At 35.0% G+C, this 25693-nt stretch overlaps 1 protein-coding gene across 1 annotated transcript in view; it reads left to right on the top strand.

Annotated features, from left to right (window-relative positions):
• Positions 1-25693, top strand: part of LOC131663186 (homeobox protein unc-42-like) — a 914883-nt gene that overhangs the window by 771100 nt on the left and 118090 nt on the right. Inside the window, exon 5 of the mRNA XM_058933391.1 lies at positions 21131-21230. Within this exon, the coding sequence (XP_058789374.1) occupies positions 21131-21230 (100 nt within the window). The remainder of the gene's footprint in view (positions 1-21130; positions 21231-25693) is intronic.

The following is a 25693-nucleotide window of genomic DNA, read 5'->3' as shown; positions in this document are numbered from 1 at the left end:
TTTTATTGATAAATGATGAAATATCAAATAATTATCATTATATTTATATAAAAGACCTTGCAAGATTAGTAGGAAGCAGTTTATCGCGCTGCAAAACTAAAAAATTTATTTGTGATCAATGTTTGCATTATTTTAACACCTCAGAGAAACTCGTTGCACATGAAAGGAACTGTAAGCAAATAAATAAGTGTAGTGTACAGATGCCAAGAAAAGGTCAAGATGTGATTGAATTCAAGAACTATGGATTCAAATTAAAATCACCATTCATTATCTATGGAGACTGTGAATGCTTATTGAAAAAACCAAAAGTTGATGAGCAAGATGTTCATAAAAATACGATTACTATTCAACACCACGAAATGTTTAGCATAGGCTACTACTTGAAATGTAGTTATGATGACAGTTTATCAAGATATAATTCTTATCGCGGGCCTGAGCCAGCGAAATGGTTCGCAGAAGAGTTAAAAAATATTTTTTATTACATAAAAAATATTTATGATCATCGTAAACTTATGAATGATCTTACGCCAGAGGAAATCGCTCAATTCGAGGCAACAAACGTATGTCATATTTGTGAAAAATTAATTAACGAATCACTGAAAGTTCATGACCATTGTCACTTGACAAAAATATATCGAGGTGCAGCCCATCAAAGTTGCAATCTGAACTATCAAGATTCTCGTATAGTACCTGTAGTTTTTCACAATCTTAGTGGTTATGATGCTTATTTTATTATTCGTGATATATCCAATCACTTTTCTGAAAATATTAAAATTTTACCTTTGACGAATGAAAAGTATATTGCATTCACAAAGACTGTTGCAAACACTGGAATCAAATTACGATTGATTGATTCATTCAAGTTTATGGCTTCGTCACTTGACAAATTGGCTTCTTATTTGGATAGTTATGAAATTGTGAATTCAGAATTTCAAGATATTGAAGAAGAAAAAATAAATTTGTTGATGCGGAAAGGAATGCTTCTATATGAATACATCGATTGCTGGGAAAAACTTGAAGAAATCAGCTTGCCTGAAAAAAAATACTTTTACAGTTGTCTCACTGATTCTGAAGTATCGGATGCTGATTACGAGCATGCCCTCCAAGTTTGGAAAGCATTCAACATAAAAAATTTAGGTGAATATTGTGATTTATACATGAAAATCGATATTTTATTACTCGCAGAAGTTTTTGAACAATTTCGCGAGCAATGTCTAACAGCGTATGGTCTAGATCCAGCCCACTAATACACAACTTCAGGTTTTTCATGGGATGCAATGCTCAAGTTTACAAAGATATCATTAAGACTTTTGACGGAGATAGATATGCATTTATTTATAGAATCAGGTATTCGTGGTGGTTTGAGTCAATGCTCAGGTCGATACGGTGCAGCTAACAGCAGATATATGAAAGGAAAATTTGATAGTAGCGTAGAAGAGGAGTACCTTGTTTATCTAGACGCTAATAACTTGTATGGATATGCGATGACACAATATTTTCCACGAGATAAAAATGAGTAGGAAGAAAATTTTGATAAAATTGACTTTCTACAAGTTGCAGATGATGCTCCAACGGGTTATATTTTAGAAGTAGATTTAGATTATCCGCAATCGATTCACGATGAGCATAATGATTTTCTATTTTGCTCAGAGCACATCAAGCTTCATGGTTCTAAGCATGAAAAATTATGTGCTACTCTCATGAATAAGAGAAATTATGTAATACATTATCGAGCTCTTAAACCAGCTGTTGAACATGGACTTAAGCTTGTAAAAATTCATATAGTATTGAAATTCGAGCAATCTGCATGGCTAAAACCATACATCGACCTGAATAGTTCGATGAGAGCGAAAGCTAAAAATGAGTTTCAAAAAAATCTTTTCAAACTCATGAATAATAGTATATATGGTAAAACTATGGAAAACGTTCGCAAACATGTTGATGTAAAACTTTTAACCCGTTAACGTCCACAGGACACATTTTTTAAGTTTGAGTTTGAATTGTTACCTCGCAATGAATTCGAACTCAAATAACTTAAAACTAACCGTACCCTATGTTTTCGAGGGTGTTCTTTCGAATGCTGATAATCAGAAGTCGAAAAAAAGATTTCTAACCTCTAAAAAATCAAAATTAAAAAAAAAAACGTGATTTTGAAAAAAAAAATTTTTTTTTAAACTGTTTTTCTGGAGCCTATACATTTTTGTATCGGTCTAAAACCGGTTAGAAAGGTGTCCTCGATATCTGAACTAAATGTTAGGATGATGACATTTATTTGAATAATTTTTCATCTAAGCAAAATGGCGGCCGAAACAAAAAAATTTTGTTCTAAACTTGATAAATTTTTTTCTCAGAAAGTATAGGTGTTAGCAAAAAATTTATAAGAATAAAAATATCTTAAAATCGGCTAAAAAATACTCTTAAATTTTTTCAAAACGTTTTGAAACAATTTTTGATTTTTGAAAAATTCAAAAAAATGAAATTTCAAAAAAGTTGAAAAAACATTTTGAAAAAATTCAAGAGCATTCCCTGATTAATTCTAAGATATTTTTGTTCTAATAAATTTTTAGTTAAACTGCATAGTTTTGAAGAAAAAATTACGTGAATTTGTAAAAAAGCACTTCTTATTTGTATAGTTGGATACAATTTAATCTTCATGCATTTCAAATCAGTTTTTTAAATTATTATTTTGATAATTAACTGTCAACGTATTGTCAGCTTCACATAATATTATACTACTTTCAGAAAATATATAAAAGAATCTTTGTATAAAATGTAAAAATATGTTATCTTTACACTAAGTAGTTTGATGATTACTAAAGCTCTAAAAATTTTTTTTATTTCTTCATTGAGTTCGGAAACAATTTTTAGTTGTTTAGATAACTTAAATAATAATTTTTTATTGCATTATTACATATTCTTATAAGAAAATAGTAGAATTATTTTATTGTGAAGTCGGAAAAATGCCACCCAAAAAACGATCAAAAAATTCTGATCAACAATATGATATTGAAACCGAAGAAAATGACGAGAATTTTGATGTCATTATGATTCCCAGTTTAGACGATTCTCAAGATTCTGAGTCTTATTCAAATTCAGAAAATGAAAATGATCACATTGATGTATGTTCATTCCTTGAAAATCTTATACCTACTACTTTATACAATCAAGTTCTTGATAGCTACTCGGAAAATCAAAAGTAGTTAGAACCAAACCATGTTTATGAGTGGTTGGATGGCGAAAAAGTTTATGGGGAAAAGTTAACAAGTGAAGTTTTTCTTTCAGAATCTGATCGTAAAAAGATCCTCGATTATTCTCTGACTGATTTGTTTGAATTATTTTTTTCTGATGAATTAAAGGCATTTATAGTAGAAGCAACAGTATGCAATGGTGGTGATCTTACTCTACAAGACTTGAACACATTTTTAGGAATTATTATTTTATCGATCTTTAATTCAAGAAAAAGTCAGAGAGATTACTGGTCAAATAATTCTTTTATAGTCTGCGAATTAGTAAAATTAGCCATGAGTCGTCAAAAATTTGAAAAAATAAAATCAGAAATAAAGCTATCAAAAAATGAAGACAAAAATGCAAATGATAGAGCTTGGCGTATACGTGTTCCTTTAGATATTTTTCGAAAAAACTGCCAACAATTTGCGATTTTTTCCACAGCTTTATCAATTGATGAATGTATGATCAAATTTTATGGTAGGACAGTCTTGAAGCAGTTTATGAAAGGTAAACCTGTACGTTTTGGTTTGAAACTGTGGGCTATTTGCAATAAAGAAGGATTTATTTTTGATTTTGATATATATTGTGGGAAAGGATCAAACCATCTCCCTTCGAAGCAGTTAGAGAATTTAAGAAATTGTGCTTTGGGTAGCCGCGTTGTTCTACAAATGCTCCAGATGTGATCAGTCGTTATCACATTTATTTCGATAACTTTTTCAGTTCACCAGATCTTTTCGTTCATCTACGAAAAATTGGTCTTCGAGCTACAAGTACTGTGAGAGCAAATAGAGTAAGCGGAGTCACTATTGATCTTAATAATAAATCAAAGAGAGGAACATATTTTGTGAAACATGACAAAAATAGTGGTGTCAACTACATATCAGTCATGGACTCTAAAATTGTCTCATTGCTCTCGACGGCTGCTGGCATTACTCCATTGTCTTCAGCAAAACGATATTCTAAAGATGAACATGGTAAAGTTGAAATACCTTGTCCTTATGCTTTCAATTTGTACAACAATTTTATGGGTGGAGTAGACCAACATGATTATTACTGTAGCAGTCTGTTGCCGTGTATTAGGTCGAAAAAGTGGACTTGGATAGTTTTAATGAGAATTATTCAAGGATCAATTATAAATGCCGCCGTACTCAAGAATTTGGTGCGTGGTAAAAAAGTTGTAACCATAAAAGACATTGCACTAGCTGTAGCATCAAAATACTTGAATGAAACCAATAATCGACAATCTCACACACACGAAAAAGTCATGGCAAAAAAGAAATGTTTCAACTTCACAAAATGTTCTAAAAGAACACAACAATTTTACGTTGATTGCCAAAAATATTTTTGTCCTACATGTTTCCTTGATTTTCATAAATAATTTTATAAGTTGTGGCAGGGAATTTCGGGGGGTTTAAACGCGCTCCGAGTTCTTCCGCCACAAGGCCTGTTTGGCTCTATCCCCGATTATTTAGGGCGCCAGACCGTCGGCTGATTACGGCGATCGTCGGGGGTAAGGCCAGTAGGGTTACGCGTATCCCGGTCTGCCTAACGGCGACTGCGCAGAGTAAGCAGATGGGGGGATACGCGTTGTGTCCGAAATTCAGGCCTTTGGTGTCCAACTTTCGATGCTAATTTCCTCCTTGATTAGTGTATGCCGGCAGCTCAGGTGATGACTCCTTAAGTCAGGTCGTGAGGACGTTCGAAATCGCGCGTATTTTACCAAACGAATAATCCGAAAATATAACGAATTAATAAACCCGTATGTAACCGACCGCGGCTGAAAATCACTAACATGCAACAGGGGTAGGTTATCAAGTAAGATATATATATGTATATAAAGACAATTAATTGTTTTATTGATGCATTAAAGTTTCTCACATACGAGGTCGGAATAAATGTGGTCGGTAGAATTCTGAATTTTCATTAACCCCTAAGATACAATTTAACGGTTCCTAAAATGGCGAAAAGGTCAGCGCGAGTAACAAATCGCAATTTTCTTTTATAAAACCTACGCTCAAATTCGGCTTGCGAAATGGCGGAAAGGTCAGCGCGAATACTAAGTCGCAAATTTCTTTCGTAAACTCTACACTCAATAACTGGTAAACGAAGGTCAGCGCGAATCCTAAATCGCGAATCTCTTTCGTAAACCGAACACTCAATTTAAATTCGCGGAATGGCGGACAGGTCAGCACGATCCTATAGGCACCGACGTCGACGGATCCACGCGTCGCGACGACCTACGGCACTGAACTATCGATTCCCGCACTTCGCGATTAATTAAAATTGAGCGGCATTTTGCCTACTTACGAATTTTCCTTGCGGTACTGGCAAACAAAATTGGCAACAGGGAGTATAAGAGGCGTCTAGCGCTAAAGGTTCGACAGCGAAAATCAGCTAATAGAGACTCCTTCTCTCTAGATCTCCAATAGCGAAATATCTGAGGCGTCTAGCGAGATTAACAATAGAGAGAGGCTCCTTCCTTGCGGATATCCAGTGGCAAAATGGACGAGAATCGGCTTCTCGCGGTCAAAGATCGTTTCTCTTCTCCTCTTTCCGAGAAGAAATCTTATTATTGGTCGGTATGCTAATTCGGATATCGGTAGCGCCCTCCGAATTTTTATCATTGGTCCGTATGTAAATTAGAATAATACAGCGCCCTCCTTAACTCTCCTACTTTCGTCGTTATTTACTCTCTCTCACCCCCCACTAAGGTATCTATCATTAATTGTCGGAAAAGATCTACCCCTACTCTTATCTATTCGTCTATGCGGACGGAAATCAAATTTTATTCTAATTTGCCTATTGGTCGTGACGTCACTAGCGAATTTTGTCAGATGTTCGAATTCGGTCAGTTAAATTTTTATTAAATCTAAAGGGGGTAGTTGTCGCTCGCTATCATAATAGGGGTGTCGGCCGCGTGCGAATTTTACAATTCGATATCTGTTTCGTTTTCATTCTTTTCCAATTTAACATTTATTTTATTATCAGAGATACGTATATAATGTGCCGTTTCATTTGTAGCGCCCTCATCTTCGCATTTGTATTTTGTTCTATTATTTTATATCGTCTGTCTCGCTCGCTCTTGTTTCGTCTATTTCGCTCGCTCTGTCTCGCTCGCTCTGTCTCAGTCTGTCTCGCTCGCTCTTGTTTAGTCTGCTTCGCTCGCTCTGTCTCGCTCGCTCTGTCTCAGTCTGTCTCGCTCGCTCGCTCTCAGTCTATATCGGCGCATCAAGATGGCCGCTCAGTTCCTAGCGCGTACGCCTCGTGTCCTCGTGCCGGTTGTTGGAGCGCCTCCTGGGACGCTCCCGTGTCGGTTCTGTGGTGCTTTTCCGGGTGTTAGTGTGTGGTCACTGATTTTCGTGTGTGTGTGGCGCTCAGGATGTCGCCGATGGTGTTCGGCAGCCCGACACAGCTGATTGCCGGCTGCCACTTCATCGGCGATTTTCTGCTCGCCCCAGGAGTGTTAGTGCCTCGTGAGTGTTCGTGTCGGTGTCTGGGAGTGTAACGGATCTGCATGTGTCATCAACATGCATCTCCGTTGCATTTCCCAGTCAGGTTTTGCGTTTTTCTTTGCCGGCCGGCAATACGTGGTCGGGAGTGTCTGTGAGTGAGTGTGTGCGTGCGCTCTCTTTTTTTCTGTGGTGCGCTCCTTTTTTTTTTTTTTTCTGCTCTTTGAGCGTCCGTCGGATCGCGTTGGGCAAGTTTGTTTCGCCCATATCTCAGGCGTGGTCGTTCGGACATGAAAAATAATAATCATTCGGTATAGGGCTTGTTTAGTTTTATTTTGAACAACCGGTTACGGGGCGGCAAGGGACGGGGATGGCCTTTCTGAGGTGTTGCAAACAATGCAGCACTCAGGAAAGGCCTTGTAATGTGCCACATTACAAAGTTTCAATTAAATCTAGTTATCAGATTTAATCCAAAACATTTAAGTATAAAAAAAATTTGAATAAGGCGAGAAACAAAAAAAAAATAAAAAAAAAAGTAAAAAAACAAGGCAAAAAACAAAAAAAAAGAAAATGTCTCTTTCTATTGTCGACCTCCCCGTGGTAAGAGATGGACAACGGTGATGTACCATCGCCGGCTAACAGGCATAACAATTAGAGAACTGAAAATCCCGTTGGTTCGGCCTTTTTATTTATTTGTTGCTCATTATTTTGAATATACAAATAAGTTTTTTTACAATTTCACACATTTTTTCTTCAAAACTATGCAGTTTAACTAAAAATTTATTAGAACAAAAATATCTTAGAATTAATCAGGGAATGCTCTTGAATTTTTTCAAAATTTTTTTTCAACTTTTTTGAAATTTCATTTTTTTGAATTTTTCAAAAATCAAAAATTGTTTCAAAACGTTTTGAAAAAATTTAAGAGTATTTCTTAGCCGATTTTAAGATATTTTTATTCTTATAAATTTTTTGCTAACACCTATACTTTCTGAGAAAAAAATTTATCAAGTTTAGAACAAAATTTTTTTATTTCGGCCGCCATTTTGCTTAGATAAAAAATTATTCAAATAAATGTCATCATCCTAAAATTTAGTTCAGATATCGAGGACACCTTTCTAATAGGTTTTAGACCGATACAAAAATGTATAGGCTCCAGAAAATCAGTTTAAAAAAAAATTTTTTTTTTTCAAAATCACGTTTTTATTTTTAATTTTGATTTTTTAGAGGTTAGAAATCTTTTTTTCGACTTCTGATCATCACCATTCGAAAGAGCACCCTCGAAAACGTAGGGTACGGTTAGTTTTAAGTTATTTGAGTTCGAATTCATTGCGAGGTAACAATTCAAACTCAAACTTAAAAAATGTGTCCTGTGGACGTTAATGGGTTAACAAAGTGGGATGGACGATATGGTATGGAAGCTTTTGTTTCAAAACCTAACTTTCATAGTAGAGCTATTTTTGATGAAAACTTGGTCGCTGTTCAGTTGCGTAAAACTCAGTTATATTTGAATAAACCTATTTATGTCGGTCTTACAGTATTAGACGTATGCAAAACATTGATGTACAGCTTTCATTATGATTACATAAAAAGAATGTATGGAAAAAACTGTAAGCTTCTCTATACGGATACTAATAGTTTCATATACTCAATAAAGTGTCAAGACATTTATGCTGATATGAAAGCTAACATAAATTATTTTGACACTTCTGACTATCCTGCTGACAACGTATTCGATATGCCAAGGGTAAATAAGAAGGTAGTTGGTTTAATGGAGGACGAGTGTAATGGAAATATACTAACAGAATTTATTGGTTTGAGGAGTAAAATGTACTGTACTCATGTAAATGGTATTGATGCTATGAAAAAAATTAAAGGTGTGAAGGCTTCTGTTGTCGAGAAAACTATTGAATTTGATCATTATTTGAACTGTTTACAAAATTTACATATTCATAAAAGACAGCAATGTACGATAAGATCTAAATTGCACAATGTTGAAACTATTCAACAAAGAAAAATTGCATTGAATCCTTATGATGATAAGAGATATCTATTACCTAACAGTACTGACACTCTAGCACATGGACATTACAAAATTAGGTAAGTCAAAAAACATATTAATATTTTTTTTAATATATAATCATGGAACAGATGCGTAATTAGTCTTAATCAGTGTTGTTTAATTTCAGATTGAACCAGTAAAAGAAATCATCCAAGTCTGTACGTTTTCAAGAAAAAATTCAAATGAATGAGATGATTACATGGGCATACGCACATCGAACTACTCGTCATGGAGAATGGATGCAGACGGCTCGTGATAGAGAACGGTTTAAAATGAGAATCAATCGTTTGAGTGAAATTATTACACCTGTACCCATAAAAAATGTATAGAAATGAAAAAATAAAAAAACAGAATATATTTTATCATTTTATTTATTTAATACCGTTTACATATCATCTTTATAAACATAACTATTATGTGATTCATCAAATCCTAACCATTTTACATAATAATGATCACCATGTTTTTTTACAACTTTTTCTATCAATAAATATCCGGATATTTTGTCTTGATTAATTCTTCTTCGTAAGCGATAGGTTTGTCTTGATAATCTTTCAAACGATAAGTAAATGGAACTGTTTTCAAAACTTTATAAACTGTAAAAATTTCTGTTGACCAATTTGGTGTATAGCCTTTCTCAAAAATCTGTTTACTTTTGCTTACTCGTACTTTGTCACCAACTTTGAATTTTGCACGTTTCGTTAGAGGTAGAGTTTTTTTCGCAGACAGTCGTTTCAATATTTCTAAAACTCTAGCAGTAGTTACTTCGATAGGTTTCATTCCAATTGTTCGATGTTTGGAGTTATTGTATTGTGAAACCAGATCAGGTAGTATATCCAACCATTTACGATTACCATTCAGCGAGAACCGTTTCCACATCTTATTTTTCAAAGTTCTATTAAACCGTTTACAAATTGATGCTTTCAATTTACTATATGTAGAATACATATGAATTTTATATTTCGTCATTAAACTTTCAAAATCTTTATTATAAAATTCACGACCTCTGTCAAGACATATCTTTTTTGGCACACATCCTTTTTCAAGTATGGTTTTCATAGCCTTTGCAACATCTTTACCAGTTTTTTGTTTGACTGCCTCACACGAAGCGTACTTGGAAAGGCAGTCAATAGCGCACAAGATATACTTGTAATTTTTATTTTCTCGTTGATATAGTATCATTTCAACAAGATCGATTTGCCATGTCTCCTCAATATCACGAATGTCAAATGATATTAAATAATTATGACGAGCTGGCTTATGAAGCTCATTTACAACTGTTTTATACTTGTTGTTCATTTTTTTCAAACGCAAAAGTTTTTCTTCAATCCAAAGAGATCAATGCTTATGATGATAATGAACTTGAAAGCTAACTAATACTATTAATATATAATTTCAGCTTCTCTTAATTCTTCGATTATAGACTAAATTTCATTCACATGATTTTGATTGCCTGCCGATGTCTCTGCAATTAATAATCTAAGACGTTCTACAAGCTCATTGGGATCATTCCAATATATATAATCAGTAAGATTATTAGGTCGTGCAATTTTATAAGGTGACTTCAAAGAAAACCCTCTGCCACTTGGTGAATTATAAGGTGTAACTCTGATCAACTGAGATATGATATCTCGAAATTTTTCACTTGATTGATAGCGTATTTCCTCGTCAGGTTTGTAATGCTTTTTATATGCATTCGTTTTATTTATAATACGACCGTAGGTACCTAAATCGTCTTGAGTTACAATGGAGCTATCAGGCTTTTTTTTGAATAACAGTTCAATCAATCCAGAGCTTTTTTCATAAGTATCTTTACCTATAATAATTTTATTATTTTCAAAATTCACTGACCTATCACCAATCTTAAGAGTACCATCTTTATTTTGACGTACTCCACAGATAGTATCTAATGTTGCTACTTGATTTTTTCGCAACATTGATAAATACTTATTAAGTGAATCACTTTCAGGAGTATGAAATACATCAACATCATTATTTTTCAGTTGTTCATTAGCATTCAATGCTTCTTCCAATCCACTATCATATAATTTTTCAAATGGTTTTTCCTCTTTTTTAAATAATTCTCGTATGTCATAGCTATCTTTTTCTTCTTTTTTAGGTTGCAATAATTTTTTACGTTTGGTTTTTCTCTGCTGACTAAGTGTTGTTTCATCAACCAACTTTTCAAGTGGTTCAATCACAGGCTTGAAAGTCCCTTTGACAAATTTTTCAGTTGCTAATTTGTCAGACTTCAACAAATTATATTTATGTTTTATGGCTTCGCGAGCTTTTTCCACTTGACGAAGAATACCAATCTGTTAACCTAACTCAGTCATGTTGTCTATTTGCAATCTTGTTGTCTACTGTCTGTTTTATGTAGAGTGATTCGCATTTATAATGAACTTATCAAAACCTTTTCTGAATCTGCTAGCATCTATTTTTCGATCCTTGTCAAATACAAGAAAGCTGTAATCTTCTTTCCAACACGAAGAACAAATTTCTTTAAAACATTGGTATGACATATCAGAATTCACATGATCATTATAGATATGTTTTAAATTCATATCATCTTGGCAGAAAATTATTAAAAAATTCACATTATCTCTCACTAAGTGTTTGGGTACTTGAGCATATGATTGACATAAGTAAAAGCAATCAACATTTCTATGTCTTCCCATACAATAAAAAGCTTTCACATTATCTTGTTTCTCACAAGCAATGTCATCAAAAATCATAATAGAATTTGGACGTGCTTCGTCTGGTGATACAACGAGATCATGCTCGCTAAAAGGTAAGTAGTCAACACCTTTGATGGGTTCAAGAAGTTGCTCAAGAAATTTGTATTTTGGTTGATTAAGCGACTTAGAATATATGTAAATATTTTCAAACTTTACACCATTAGGATAGGTTAAAAGAGCTAAGAGCGCATTCGTCTTACCACAATTAGATGCACCACAGCATACTGCACGTATGCTGTCGGGCAATAGATCCCCATGTCTTTTACTTTTCTTTTCACTTTTGTCTGTCAACGCGTCAAAATTTATCACAGGAAGCTTGAGAGACTGTTCCTCTACATCCATTTCACTCTAAACTCTAAATCACAACTGATAATCGATGCTATAAAAAAGTGTATTTATAAGTTTTTACGCATTCACTACTAAACACTCGACCATGATCGCCCACCAGAGAAAAAAGAAAAGGAAGACTGGTAGAGGTTTAGTAAATAACTTGATAAATAATCTACCCTTTGAGGCTTACATACCAGGTTATCAATATTGCGGACCTGGTACAAAACTATATAAGCGATTAAATCGAGGAGACCCTGGCATTAATTCTCTGGACGCTGCATTTAAAGATCACGACATTGCTTACTCTAAAAATAAGGATATTCAAGCACGAAACATTGCAGACAAAGTATTGGCTGAAAAAGCTTGGCAACGTGTACATAGTTCTGACGCTAACTTAAGTGAAAGAGCTGCAGCATATGCCGTTACAAACATCATGAAAGCAAAATCAATGTTCGGAATGAGACTTAGCAAGAAGCGTTCTAAGAAAAGGAAGACTTCGTCGAAAAAAAATTCTAAAAAAAGAAAGACTTTAACAATGAAAAAACTTGTCAGCATGACAAAAAAATGTGTAACTCCTAGCAATGATTCGAAAATTGTTATCAAGAGTGCTTTAAACGCAGCATGAAAAACCATAAAAAATGTTGGTGGAAAGAAAAATATTAATTTACCAAGAATACTTCCAATCCCTAAAGTTGGAGGTTTCCTACCAGCACTCGTTCCTATTTTCGCGGGACTTAGTGCACTTGGATCTTTGGCACGTGGTGCAGCAGGAATAGCACAAGCTGTAAACCGAACGAACGCTGCTAAAAAACAATTAGAAAAACAGTCGAGGCATAACAAACGTGTTGAAGCTTTAGCTCTTGGTAAAGGTTTATATTTGAGACCATATCAAAAAGGTTTTGGTTTAGCCTTTAGTACATATAGTAAAGTCAAGAAGCCTAAAAATAAAGTTATTAAGAAAAAAAAAATTACAAAGACATTAAAAAAAAAAACTTTGATTTAAAACTGCCACGTCGTCCTTTAACAGATTACGATATAAAAAAGTATGCTCATGAATTACGAATTCCAAACTTTCATGGTGTTTTTATGAGAAACTCTCTACCCACGCGACCACGCATCAACGAGTGTGCAGTTATAAACCTTGATGATAATTCTGGATCAGGTACACATTGGGTGGCATACCGAAAAAATGGTAAAAATGTCTTCTACTTTGATAGTTTTGGTGATTTACGACCACCTCTAGACCTCTTGAAATATTTCAAAGTTGATCAAATCAAGTACAATTATAACAAATATCAAAATTATAATACTTACACCTGTGGCCATTTATGTTTAAAATTTTTATGTAATTTGTTAGAACATCATGACAATTATCATTTGTATAAATAGTAAGAATTGTAAATAAAGAATTCAGTTGTGTACAATCACTCGACATGGTTGAATCATTGAACCTCAGTTTGTCTGGTACATCATCTGTATTAGAAACATACTATTTTCCGCCTATAGAACTGGATAAGGATAAAACTTATACTCTTGGTTTGGTAGAATTACTAACATTTAATTCGATACCAAATATTGACGTCGGACACAATAAATTCAAAGTTGGTGATATTGAAATTGATCTACCTACAGGTAGTTATGAAATTGGTGACATAGATCGAAATTTGAAAGAAAAGTTAAAGTCAATAGATATAAAAATTGAAATAAAACCTAATAACAATACTTTATGCAGTGAAATAATTTGCAATGAGTTTGTCGATTTTCGACCAACTAACTCTATAGGACGTTTATTAGGTTTCACTAAACGATTGTTACCAACCAATATAAATAATGTCTCCGACATGCCTGTAACCATTTTCAAAGTAAACGCTCTACGCGTTGAATATTGTGACGGTAAACGTCAAATTAGCGCTGATAACCTAACCTGATTGCTGCCTGGGAGGGCAGCACCTACCGGGGGGAGGAAATACGTAACGAAGGAATTCGGCGCGCGAGCAGACGGAACGCGCGCGATTGAAACCGAACCAGTGAAGCTTTGACCACCAACACGCTCGTCCGCTTTTATTGTTTTGCTACTACCGATCCGCTGCAGCTAACACCGAAAATCGAGAGGACGCCCGTATCAGTAATAGCTAGAGTGATCGCTATCGTCGAGGTGCCCTACAGCAGCAAAAGGAAGAGATCTGCGCCGACAGAGAAGCGTCGCTCCAGACGAAATCAAGAGAGTGTGTGTGAGGTTTCGCCATCGAGGGCGAAACCGCGTATGCGCGCATTCGCGACCCGCGATATAAACAATAAGACAACTTTCTCGCAGTGTGTGTCTCTACCGTTTCCTTCGAACGTCTACAATATCAAGGTAAGCTAGCCAGCTTAATCTCGCGATCGCGGTTGCATGATTAATAATCGATCTATCATATCCGAAGCGTGCATGTAACGGCTCCAATAACAAAGAGCAGCGAGCGTCCCGACAATACGTGTTGTCGATGAGCGAGCGTCGATGTAAACAAACGCGCGGGCCGACCTCATGTAGCAATTGAGTGATAATAAAAGGTTCTGTTCGTGTTACTAACAAGTGTTTTTCGACTCGCTTACTTCTTATAGCTTCCACTCACTTTCTTACGGCTTAATAGATTTACTGGTTGACTAACGTCTGTCTCCCCATGCTCTCTGGACTGCATTTTGAGCATAGATAATTACTTTCGCCCTTTCAACAAAGTCGCGCGAATAAAAATATAATTAAACGGTGTTACCCCGTTACAATGTAATATAACATCTGGAGCTTATATTAATCAAAATAGAGGTCATATCATTCATGAATTCTTTCCACCTGTACCACCAGGATATAAAATCATTGAAGTTCCTAAACAGATTATATATTTACCTCTAACTGTCAGAGTTATTGATCATTTACAGCTACGACTAATTGACCAAGACGGTAATTTAATAAACTTTCGTTTAGAAGTAATTACGATTCGTTTACATATAAAGAGAGTATAATGGGAATAGTTTATAATGCTAAAGTAGGGAGTGGCTATATAACAACACCGTTATGCGCTCAAAAAGTCAGTCATCGACGGATAGTCAGAGGTCGAACACGTCGAAACATTCAGTTCCTGAAAAGTCTCGGGCTGAAGATTGTTCGAGACGTTGCAACAAAAAGAAGAAAAAGAAACGTCAACAGTTTAAAAAATTAACGTGTATATTTGTATGCTGTTGTCATTTCAAAGATGGAAGAAATACTTAGTGTGCAAGCACCTATCATCTTTGATGAATCTATAGCTCATTATGAAGTTCATGCACATCAACCTTACAATTCACAAGCATTTAACAATAGCGATGAAATTCGTATATTAATACAACATCAAGATTTATGTCTCTTACCATCGAAAAGTTCTCTACACATTGTAGGAAAAATAAGAAGTGATGGTAATGCTGTTACTGATTGTGAGACAAAGTTCGTAAATAATGCTATATGCCATCTATTCGAAGATATCCGCTATGAAATTAATGCCATTGAGATAGAAAGATGTAAAAATGTTGGATTGACAAGTACTATGAAAGGTTTGATTTCATTGAATCAAAATCAAAGTACATTCCTCGAAAATGCCGGATGGCTTGATATTGAAGAAACTAAGACAATAATTGACAACAATGGTTACTTTGATGTGTCGATACCACTTTCCATGATTTTAGAATTCGCTGAAGACTATCACAAAATTGTTGTGAATGTAAAGCATGAACTTATTCTTACCCGATCAAGGGATAATTTAAACGCAGTCATACAAAACTTGGTGAGAATTGATGATACTGAGCAATATGAACCTTTTCAAATAGATCTCATACGAATCGAATGGTTGATGCCTTATGTAATTACGTCAGATAAGTGTAAAATACAGTTATTCAATTTCATTCAAAAAGATATTCCTATTTCTATGAGTTTTCGATCGTGGGAACTTTATGAGTATCCAGCATTATCACAAACGTCAAAACATCTTTGAACAGTAAAAACATCTAATCAATTAGAAAAACCAAGATATATTATATTAGATTTTCAAACAAAACGCAATTCTGATCAAACTAAAAATCCCAGCAGATTTGATCATTGCAGTGTAACCAATGTTAAACTTTTTCTCAATTCTCAGCAATATCCGTATGGAAATTTAAATCTTGACATAAGTAATAATCAATATTCTATGTTATATGACATGTATGCTAATTTGCAAATGAATTATTACAACAGAGACTGTATGTACAATCCACTTTTGAATAGAAAACAATTTATTACGCATGCTCCTCTAATAGTAATAGATTGTTCTAAGCAAAATGAATCATTGAAACAAGCTGCTGTAGATGCACGTCTAGAGTTTAAAACAAAAAATGATATACCTGCGGAAACAGCTGCATATTGTTTAATTTTACACGATCGTATAGTTAAGTATAATCCAATAAGTGGTAACATTACAAAACTTGTATAAGTATTATAATATAATAAACATGTATACTTTTTTATCAAATAAATGTATTTTAAAAATTTTAAACGTATTCAATATTTTTAATAATAATGATAAACCTTATCCCCCAGCTCATTCCATGAGATATACCGACTAGGGGCGTCATGTCTGTACGCCACCGTCGATAATATTCCACCCCCCACACTTAATCACATATATTTTTTTTTCTTTCATCAATCTGACGCATCATCGATCGATCATCGGGGAGAGGGTTATAGGGCCGAGGGGGCATGGGGCCTGCGGGGGGGCATCACCCACGTCGATAACTACCGACCGGGCATACACACGTGCACATGCACATGCACGTGCACGTGCACATGCTCGGTCGGTTACAATGCAAACCGTCGATACAAAATCGGCAGATAAAACATTTCAGTGGCCGGTAAGGCAGGATTAATCATGTTACCGACTGCTGGTAAGGAAGGAATGAATACTCACATGGTAAAAGTGGCTTAGAACCCTTATAGCCTATACTACTACCGTTATTTACATACATTATAAATTAGCAATTAATTATTTACATTTATGTGGATATAACAACTTATATTTACTTATGAGTTATTCTAAAAATATAAAATGAATATAATAAAAAATTATATTAATTCCCTCAATACGTCAATTAGCATAATTTTTTTTATCTGTGATTTTTCTTTTATTTTTATCTTTTAGACCTAATGAGTGGAGAAATAATTTTTTACTTTCAAATCAATCTAACATTGACTACGCGAATATAAATGGAATCTCCCCAAAGAGAGTTAGAATCGCTGCGGCATATGATATAGGCTGGCCTAAGAGAGGAACCGGTCATGAATATGGCAGCTCATCCGGTACAGCAGCTTTAATTGGACATTTTAAACAAATTATCGGTTTCGTATCATAAAATCACAAATGCTGCATGGGTGATATTAGCCATGATTGTAACGATCATCACCGTAAGCTCAATTTTATAGGTTCAGTTAAAGCAATGGAATCTACAGCTGCAGCTGAATTAGCTAACGACAATGAAATTTTTCAATATGTCATGTTGAATTAGGAGTAATGATTGAAAATAATAATAGTGCATCCATATTAGCTATTCGTACTGGCAATAGTTATACGAGTTTATCAAGCTCTCTAACAAAAACTACACATCCAAAGGCGTAATAAGTTGTATAAAATCTAAAAAGAGCATAAAGAACTAAATTCAAACGCGATAAAATATTGAACACGTTGTTTCAACTACTGTGTATCTCAAAACGTGGTGATACCGTTTTGACGATAAGGAATTTCGATAATAAGGAAGAGATCATGCTTTCACTAATCATTTTAATTGCGGCAGTTGGTGTGGCTATAAAGAGAATTCAGATACGTACAAACATTCAACAATAGGTCATGGATTCCAAAGTAAAAAATTGTTCGATGTACTATACTGCTTGTTTGATATACTAGCTACCAAAGTTGACAGGTATGTAGTTGGAGTATCCAGCAATGCAAACGAAAGTTTGAATACCATTATTGCGAGTAAAGCTCCGAAAGTATCTTATAACGGAAGCTCGGCAGCAAATGATTATCATCTTGCATTTGCAGTCGATAAAAACATCACAGTTGCTCGGAATTTATCTAAAAAAATATCTATATCCATACTACAAAATATTATCATACACTTGATACACAGGCGAACAAAACTCATGAAAAATCATTAACAAAAGGTTTTGAAAGAAACGGCTTGTTTCTTAAAAAAACAAAGAAAGAATTAGGCCATAAAAAGAATGCCTTGAAGGTTCCGAAAATTATTAATCAGGTATAGGACTTTTAAATAATGACGCTCCTCCTATTTTAGGAATCGTCGGTAACTCTTCTGAACTTCCAATACTTCATTTCGTCTTGGAGATTGGAAGTTTCCTATAAAATGCTGACATTTTGCAAATCGCTGCAAAGCACAAAGATAGAACTTTCTCGGTTGACGTAACTCTAACGTAAAATATTAATGAAAAATATAGAGAAGTAACTGGTTTATACATTTTATTTGGCAAATTGTATTTACATAAAGATATTGCTGCTACATTTAGTTTATTGGAAGGTCTACAAGAGTTTTATAACTTTTTAAGTGAACTTGATAAGAAATGTGTTTCAGAGGCATATAATTGTAATCTCGAGCGACGAAGATTACTGAGAGCAATCTACTCGTAAAGCAGTTATAAGCACATTTCTTATAAATCATTTTCTGTCAGTGATACATGGTATTTGGCGAAAGTCACGCGCGAGGGCGCAGCGTCAAGAAAGAAAGAGGCACATCCGCGCGTGCGCGCGCCTTTTTTCAGCTGGCCGCCATGTTGGCCTCAGTTGACCATCATGTCTCGACCTGAAAGCTCGTGTCTCGCCACGCGTCAAGTGTACAGATTTCGTAAGATAAATAAGGAATTAAACCATTGGCATTCACTACCCATTGTCTTTCATTTCCCGCCCATTATTCACATAGTTTTACGGACACTTTGCCTCTTATAAAAAAATTAACAGGAAATACTAAGACATGAGATAATAAATTAGTAAATTTAGCATGTACTTACAATATACCCACTATTAATGCGCATAATGCAATAAACGATGTTGTCATGTTGGAACAAGTAATCATGAAGTTAGTTACTTCGTCAAAAACAATAACTAATAGTGCAATGACATGGATAAAGGTGATTGGCCATGTTAATTACACAAATGAATTACACAGGCCAACAAAATCTTACAAAAGTCATGAATCTGAAACCAGACATGGTATAATAGATTTTCATGCGCTAATTCCGAATCTCGGCTCAGAACTACGCTATCACTCTTGGTTTTCTAGATATCTTAATCTAAAAGCGTCAAAAACATGCTTTTTTTGCTATATTTGACCATCCGTAACATGACGAAGGATTTTCTTTTGCGCAATTCTGATCACAGTTTCTAAAAGAGTAACTATTCAAAATTAATTTTATAATTTTTTCAAAAGAGATATGGTCGTTTGAAAAATGTTGGATCTTAACATTCTGCTATAGGCTTACGTGAATCCATCAAATGTTCTGGTTTGAAAATTACTCAAGAAATGTCACGTGAATTCCTACTGGCTTAAGAAATATCGAGTTTGACGTTATGGGATTTCAGCAAACTGAACACTGTGCTATACGCGGACTCTCGTACTTCTCATGCTGTTATACGTGTGCATTTATAAGCATGAGAAGTGAATATTGAGTTTCATGTTATTATAAGCCTATAGTAGAATGTTCAAATCCAACATTTTTCAAATCTCCATTAAAAAAAATTATAAAATTAATTTTAAATAGTGTCTTTTGTAGCCCAAGAGTTGCTATTTTCGGAACTATGGTCAGAATTGCGCAGAAAATATCCTTCGTCATGCTACTGGTGGTCAAATCTAGCAAAAAAAGCGTATTTTTTTACCCTTTTAGATTAAGATATCTAGAAGACCAAGGGTGATATTGCAATTCTAAGCCCAGATTTGGAATCAGTGCATGAAAATCTATTATGCATACTATGTTTGGTTTCAGGTTCTTAAAATTGGAAACCTTGAGTTCTTTGCTTGAATACTTCGTTCGCAACGCGAAAAAAAATCGTTGCTGCTAAAATTCCAAAGATTTTAAATTTCTACATGAAATACAGGTGATAAATTATCAATACTGCAATTATTTCATATTTTGATTATTACAAAATGTAAATTGGTTGGATATTTTAATAAAAACATATTTTTTTAATAATTATTTTTTTCTTACTGCCTTTCTCTAAATTTCATTGTAGTCAATAATTTCTGGTTAAAGTTAATGAATTATATCGTCATATCATGACGTATGTTGGAGAATTCCAAATATCGCGTGACGGTTAACGATTGCGACGTTACCGTTACCATACGCAATGGTGGTTATTATACAGTGGAAAATGATAATTTCACGGAAAGAATGGTAATGCGAATTTTTCAATTACTGTTGTAGATTTTTTAAGCTTATACAATATTCCTTAGATACTTTTCTCCTGCTGATAATAATTTCATCGAAAACTACTTGTTAATTCTATTTCATATTTCAATTTGTAAGGCATGACAATTCAAAGACCCACAGAGTCTCTTGTAAATAACGGAAACTTTGTTTATTAATATCTCATTAGTAAAGTACCCAAGTATCTAGTAACTTTCACAGGTAATATTATGCGTATTAATAACCTCATATTCAATTTTTCTTCGATATCGACTTGTTAATTGTGAACCTGACCAACATTCTTAACTACTTTTTTTCGATTTATAAAAAGAAAGAAAATAAAACCTCATTAAAATATGTGCCCAAAAATCAGCTAACTGTACCCTCTGAAACATGACCTGATCAGGTAAAAAAGCCAGTCTTCATCATTTTACATATTGTTAGAAAAATTTATCATCTACTTCATTTGTTAAAATTATTAATTATATACTATAAAAATTTTCTATAAAATGTAATTTTCTTGTTAACTTCTATAATTTTAATGTTTTGTTATAAAATCGAAACTTCTGTTAATAAAATCGTAAGTCCATAAATGTTAAAATCAAATAGTTATTTATTATTATTACTAAGTACGTAAAACATTTGCCGATGTAGAAATTGTAACGATTTAAAAAAATATTATTTTAATATCAAATGAATTTTGCCATATTTCACTCATTTATTTATTTCTATTTTATAATAATGACAAATAAACTCAAAAATAAGCGATAAAATGAGAGTATATATTGTAACTGGTACTGCGATGTAATATTATACTAATTCATCAATACAAATTATTATATTGAGTATCTTAAAGTGCTTGTGGTTTTCTGTCTAGATGACAGGTACATCATATCCAACCATGACACAGCCGTTCTCTATGTCACATTCTGGTCCAAATATGTCAACAGTATCTAGTATGCGACAAGATTCTATGGGTAAGTCCATAAACGTTAAATTTATTAATATCTTTTAATCTACAGTGCCGGTCAGCCACTTTTACCCCCCTCCCCCCCACGGGCAAAATCAGTCTAACTTCAAAGTTTTATATCTCTGGTAGAAATTAACGTACAGAGAGACGCGTGGGTGCGTTTGAAAGGTCTTTCGGAGAGCTTTCAAATGATATGACTCACGGTTGCCATCGATTGTTTTTTTAAATTTTGCAACAATTATGCAAAATTTAAAATTCTGAAATTTTTTTATTATTTTTGACAATTAGCCAATTTTGGAAAAAAAATCGTACGAAAATTTTAAGTACACCATTTTTTAGCTATTACCAAGCCCTATCTGAATCACTCATCAAAAATTTATTTTCGTCAAATATGACGCGCGTACGGGCATTTTTTCCTGGAAGTGACAGTTTTTTTCAACATTTTTTATCTCCGTCAAATTGTAACAATCGAAAAAAATTTTATAGGAGAAAAAATGTTTGTTTTTTCACGTAGAATACTGCAATAATTTTTTTTTCGGTATTTCGAAAAATTTTTTTTTCGGTTTTTTTCAATTTTTTTTTCTCTCGGTCGGTACGCTAAAAAGATGAGAAACCACAAAAAAAAATTTTTTTCCACTCATTCAATAATACTACATAACAATTATCGTAAATTACATAAAAAAAAAATCTTTTTTTTTTCGACCTTGAAAAATAATTTAAACCGAAAAAAAAAATTTTTCGAAAAACCGAAAAAAAAATTATTGCAGTATTCTACGTGAAAAAACAAACATTTTTTCTCCTATAAAATTTTTTTCGATTGTTACAATTTGACGGAGATAAAAAATGTTGAAAAAAACTGTCACTTCCAGGAAAAAATGCCCGTGCGCGCGTCATATTTGACGAAAATAAATTTTTGATGAGTGATTCAGATAGGGCTTGGTAATAGCTAAAAAATGGTGTACTTAAAATTTTCGTACGATTTTTTTTCCAAAATTGGCTAATTGTCAAAAATAATAAAAAAATTTCAGAATTTTAAATTTTGCATAATTGTTGCAAAATTTAAAAAAACAATCAATGGCAACCGTGAGTCATGTCATTTGAAAGCTCTTCGAAAGACCTTTCAAACGCACCCACGCGCGTCTCTGTACGTTATTTTCTACCAGAGATATAAAACTTTGAAGTTAGACTGATTTTGCCCGTGGGGAGGTAAAAGTGGCTGACCGGTACTGTAAGTTAACCGCATAATTTAATCAACTTTCAATCTTATCTTTATCGTAAGGAAATAGAAAAATAAAAACCATATAAGATAAGAAATATATCTCAGTTCATATCCATGACCCAATTCAAACTATTTTGTGAATTATTCTTTAAGTAAAAGTTCTAAATAAAATTATGTAGAGAATAAAACAGAGAATCACATATAGACAAATATATGATCTCCTACATAAAACTGCCTGGTGGTTATTACTAAAATTTCTGCATGAATTTATGAAAATGTGAGTAAGCAAACTATTTCCCGATAAACCGTTATGGCACATTTAAATTTATCCTATTAAATATATATTATATTAGGTCTAGTTAAATCGAGCTGTAGCTACAGTGGAAAGCAAGAGAAATAAAGAGAACGTGTCGTTGTGCATAAATGTTTGGACGTATCTTTGTTATCCGAAGAGACATACTACGCGGCATCGGTCTCTACGTAAAATTCTTACCATCTTGATGCAGTTTATATAATCTGTACTACATTATCGATTGAGGAGAGTAGGTGAGAATATTTGATTAATTTTTTTTTGTGTCCCTCAGTCGCTTTCGTGTTAAGCCTACTTCAAGTTAGAATCGATACAACTAAATAGAAAATAAAAAGAGTAGGTAAACTTGAGAGGCAACAGGTCAGAGAAGCCTCAGATAATTGATCTGAATTTCATGAACTATGAGATGAGCACTCTTAGATCAAGGGCAAAAGCCTCCGCCCACCCAATCTCTAATGCGTTTTGATTAAATAAATTTTATTATTGAATCTCATTGAATTAAAATTATTTATATAATATAATTTATTAATATATGTTGTGACGGTAAACGTCAAGTTAGCGCTAACCATTTAACTTCATTGCTGTCTGTGAGGGCAGCACCTCCCGGGGGGACAAAATACGTAACGAAGGAATTCGGCACGCGAGCAGACGGAACGCACGCGGTAGAATTCGAACCAGTGAAGCCTAGATCATCCTAGCGTCCGCCCGCTTTCGTTACCGCCATCGACAATTCACGTGCCCTTGACATCCACACGCTTCAAAACAGCAGTAATTGGTGATCCCGGATTGCAGCCGCCAGGGAACTACTCAGCTACGAGCCAGAGGCCAGATCGAGAGAGAGAGAGAGTGTGTGAGGTTTCGCCATCGAGGGCGAAACCAGTGTGTGCGCGCTTTCGCGTCCCGCGAATAAAAACAATATCAAAAACTGTTCCGTGCTGTGCGACCTGCCGTAGTTTTTCTCCGATCGCCTGCAAGTAAAAGGTAAGCTGGCCAGCTTAATTTCGTGATCGCGATATTACGAATAACGATTTAATTCTAACATTCGATGCGTGCATGTAACGGCTCTAATAACAAGGAGCAGCGAGCGTACCGGCAAAGCGTGTTGTCGACGAGCGAGCGTGCATGTAAACAAACGCGCGGGCCGATCTTTTGTGAATTTTGAGGGACAATAAAAGATCCGATCTACATTACTAACAAGTGTTTTCATTGATTCTCTCATTTCACGTAGCTTCCACTCAACTTAGTATAGGTTATTAATGATAATCGGTTGACTGGCGCATACTTTCTCGTGCTCTCCCGGAATAGTAGCGAGCATCGACGGTTTACGCGCGTCCCTTAACGTAATTGCGCGATATAAATTTATTAAACGGTAATACCCCGTTACATGGCGCCCAACGTTAAAGAACCTACGGTGTTTTTGATAGTGCAAAACACCGGTTCTTAATATTAACCTTGCGCTCGGTCAACCAGTAGCTCAGGTGGCAGTCAAGTGTTGTTGTGCGCACTCGACACCGAAAGCCACAATAGTAAACAAAGCCCGTTAGCTAGCTTGCGAAGGCCCGCCGCGGCGAAAAATTGTAAACATTGACTGTGAACGCGTGCGAGTGCGACCGAAAGATTCTCGAGCATAAACACCAACGAATTTTGAAAGTTGCCGTAAATAATATTATACCCGTTGGCCCGGGAAAAACTAACACCGGCAATTTTCAAACGGGATTAATTTAATTGAATAATCTTATTTGATATCATATTGTCGTAACGTAAAAATTTTTTTTAATATTATTAACTGCGGTTATTGGTGTTTACGCACAACGCTCATTACAATATTTTAGATACTAACTCACACAGCCGTGCTAACAAACAGTTAGTACGCCTGATAGGTAGGATCATTATATTGCGTATTGACGAGCAAAGAATCTTTCGGCAATTAATCCGTAGAGCGCCCTTGATCAAGCCCAGTACTGACAAATAAAATTTTTTTATTTTTCAATTCGGCGCACGAATTTTAATATAACACTCGCACGCGCGTAACATACCTGTAAATTTACATAAAATAGACGCAAGCAACCTAACAGACAATCATGGACCGCATTCAAAATGAAATAGAAAATTGGGTATTGACGCTCCAGGAAGAAGAAGTCGAAGAATACCTCGAGAACCTGGAGCTCAAAACAAGCGGAACCAAGCTCTCGAGAGCTGCACGTCTACAAAGCTGGTTACTCGGGGACTATTCCGCAGCGGATTTCGCGGAAACCGACAACCAGAACAGCAGCTCAGCCAAAAGAGCCGCCCTACGCTCGGAGCTATTAGTATCCATATGCCAGGAACACACAGCATCCGAGCAAGAGGGAGAACATCCGCTAGCCCAATTACTGCAGAGTGCGGACGTGATATCGCGAGTTCAAAAAACCACGATAAACATCGTGAATGACCTCGACAGCGGAGAAAAATCAAATAGTAATAAGGAAATTACTATTACGGCTGATGATGGCAGCCAATTCAGACTCTCGCCGGCATTCGCGATAATGGTTCAAGACCTCATTTTCCGGTGCAGGGAACATGAGAGGAAATGGGAGGTACAAGACTCACGAAATAGAAATGCGTCTGACCTAACCCAAATAATGCAAGAAATCGTCCAGACCAACATCAGGGTGCAGGAACACATGGACAACCTAGCAACCAGGATTACGGAACTGGAGAATGCCGTAAACAAAATTACGCGGCAAGACGAGTCGAACAGTTCCAATGAGGAACCGCAACCCGAAAACACGCGTAGGAGCGTCGCATTCCAAGACACGTTCACATGCCACTACGACGCAAGACTACCCCAGAGCACTCCAGCCGGACCCGGACTGAGGCCCACGGGGGCCCCCGGCAGGACACCCCGCCGAACGCCCCCTTTCGGAGAGGGTGGACAGCATCAACTCGGTGGAGTTAATGC

Source organism: Phymastichus coffea, unplaced genomic scaffold (assembly GCF_024137745.1).
Source record: "Phymastichus coffea isolate CEN01 unplaced genomic scaffold, Cenicafe_Pcof_1.1 PCOF00002, whole genome shotgun sequence".
NCBI classification, from domain to species: domain Eukaryota; kingdom Metazoa; phylum Arthropoda; class Insecta; order Hymenoptera; family Eulophidae; genus Phymastichus; species Phymastichus coffea.
The sequence above is the reverse complement of the archived record's forward strand: the minus strand, read 5'-3'. Positions and strand labels throughout refer to the sequence as shown.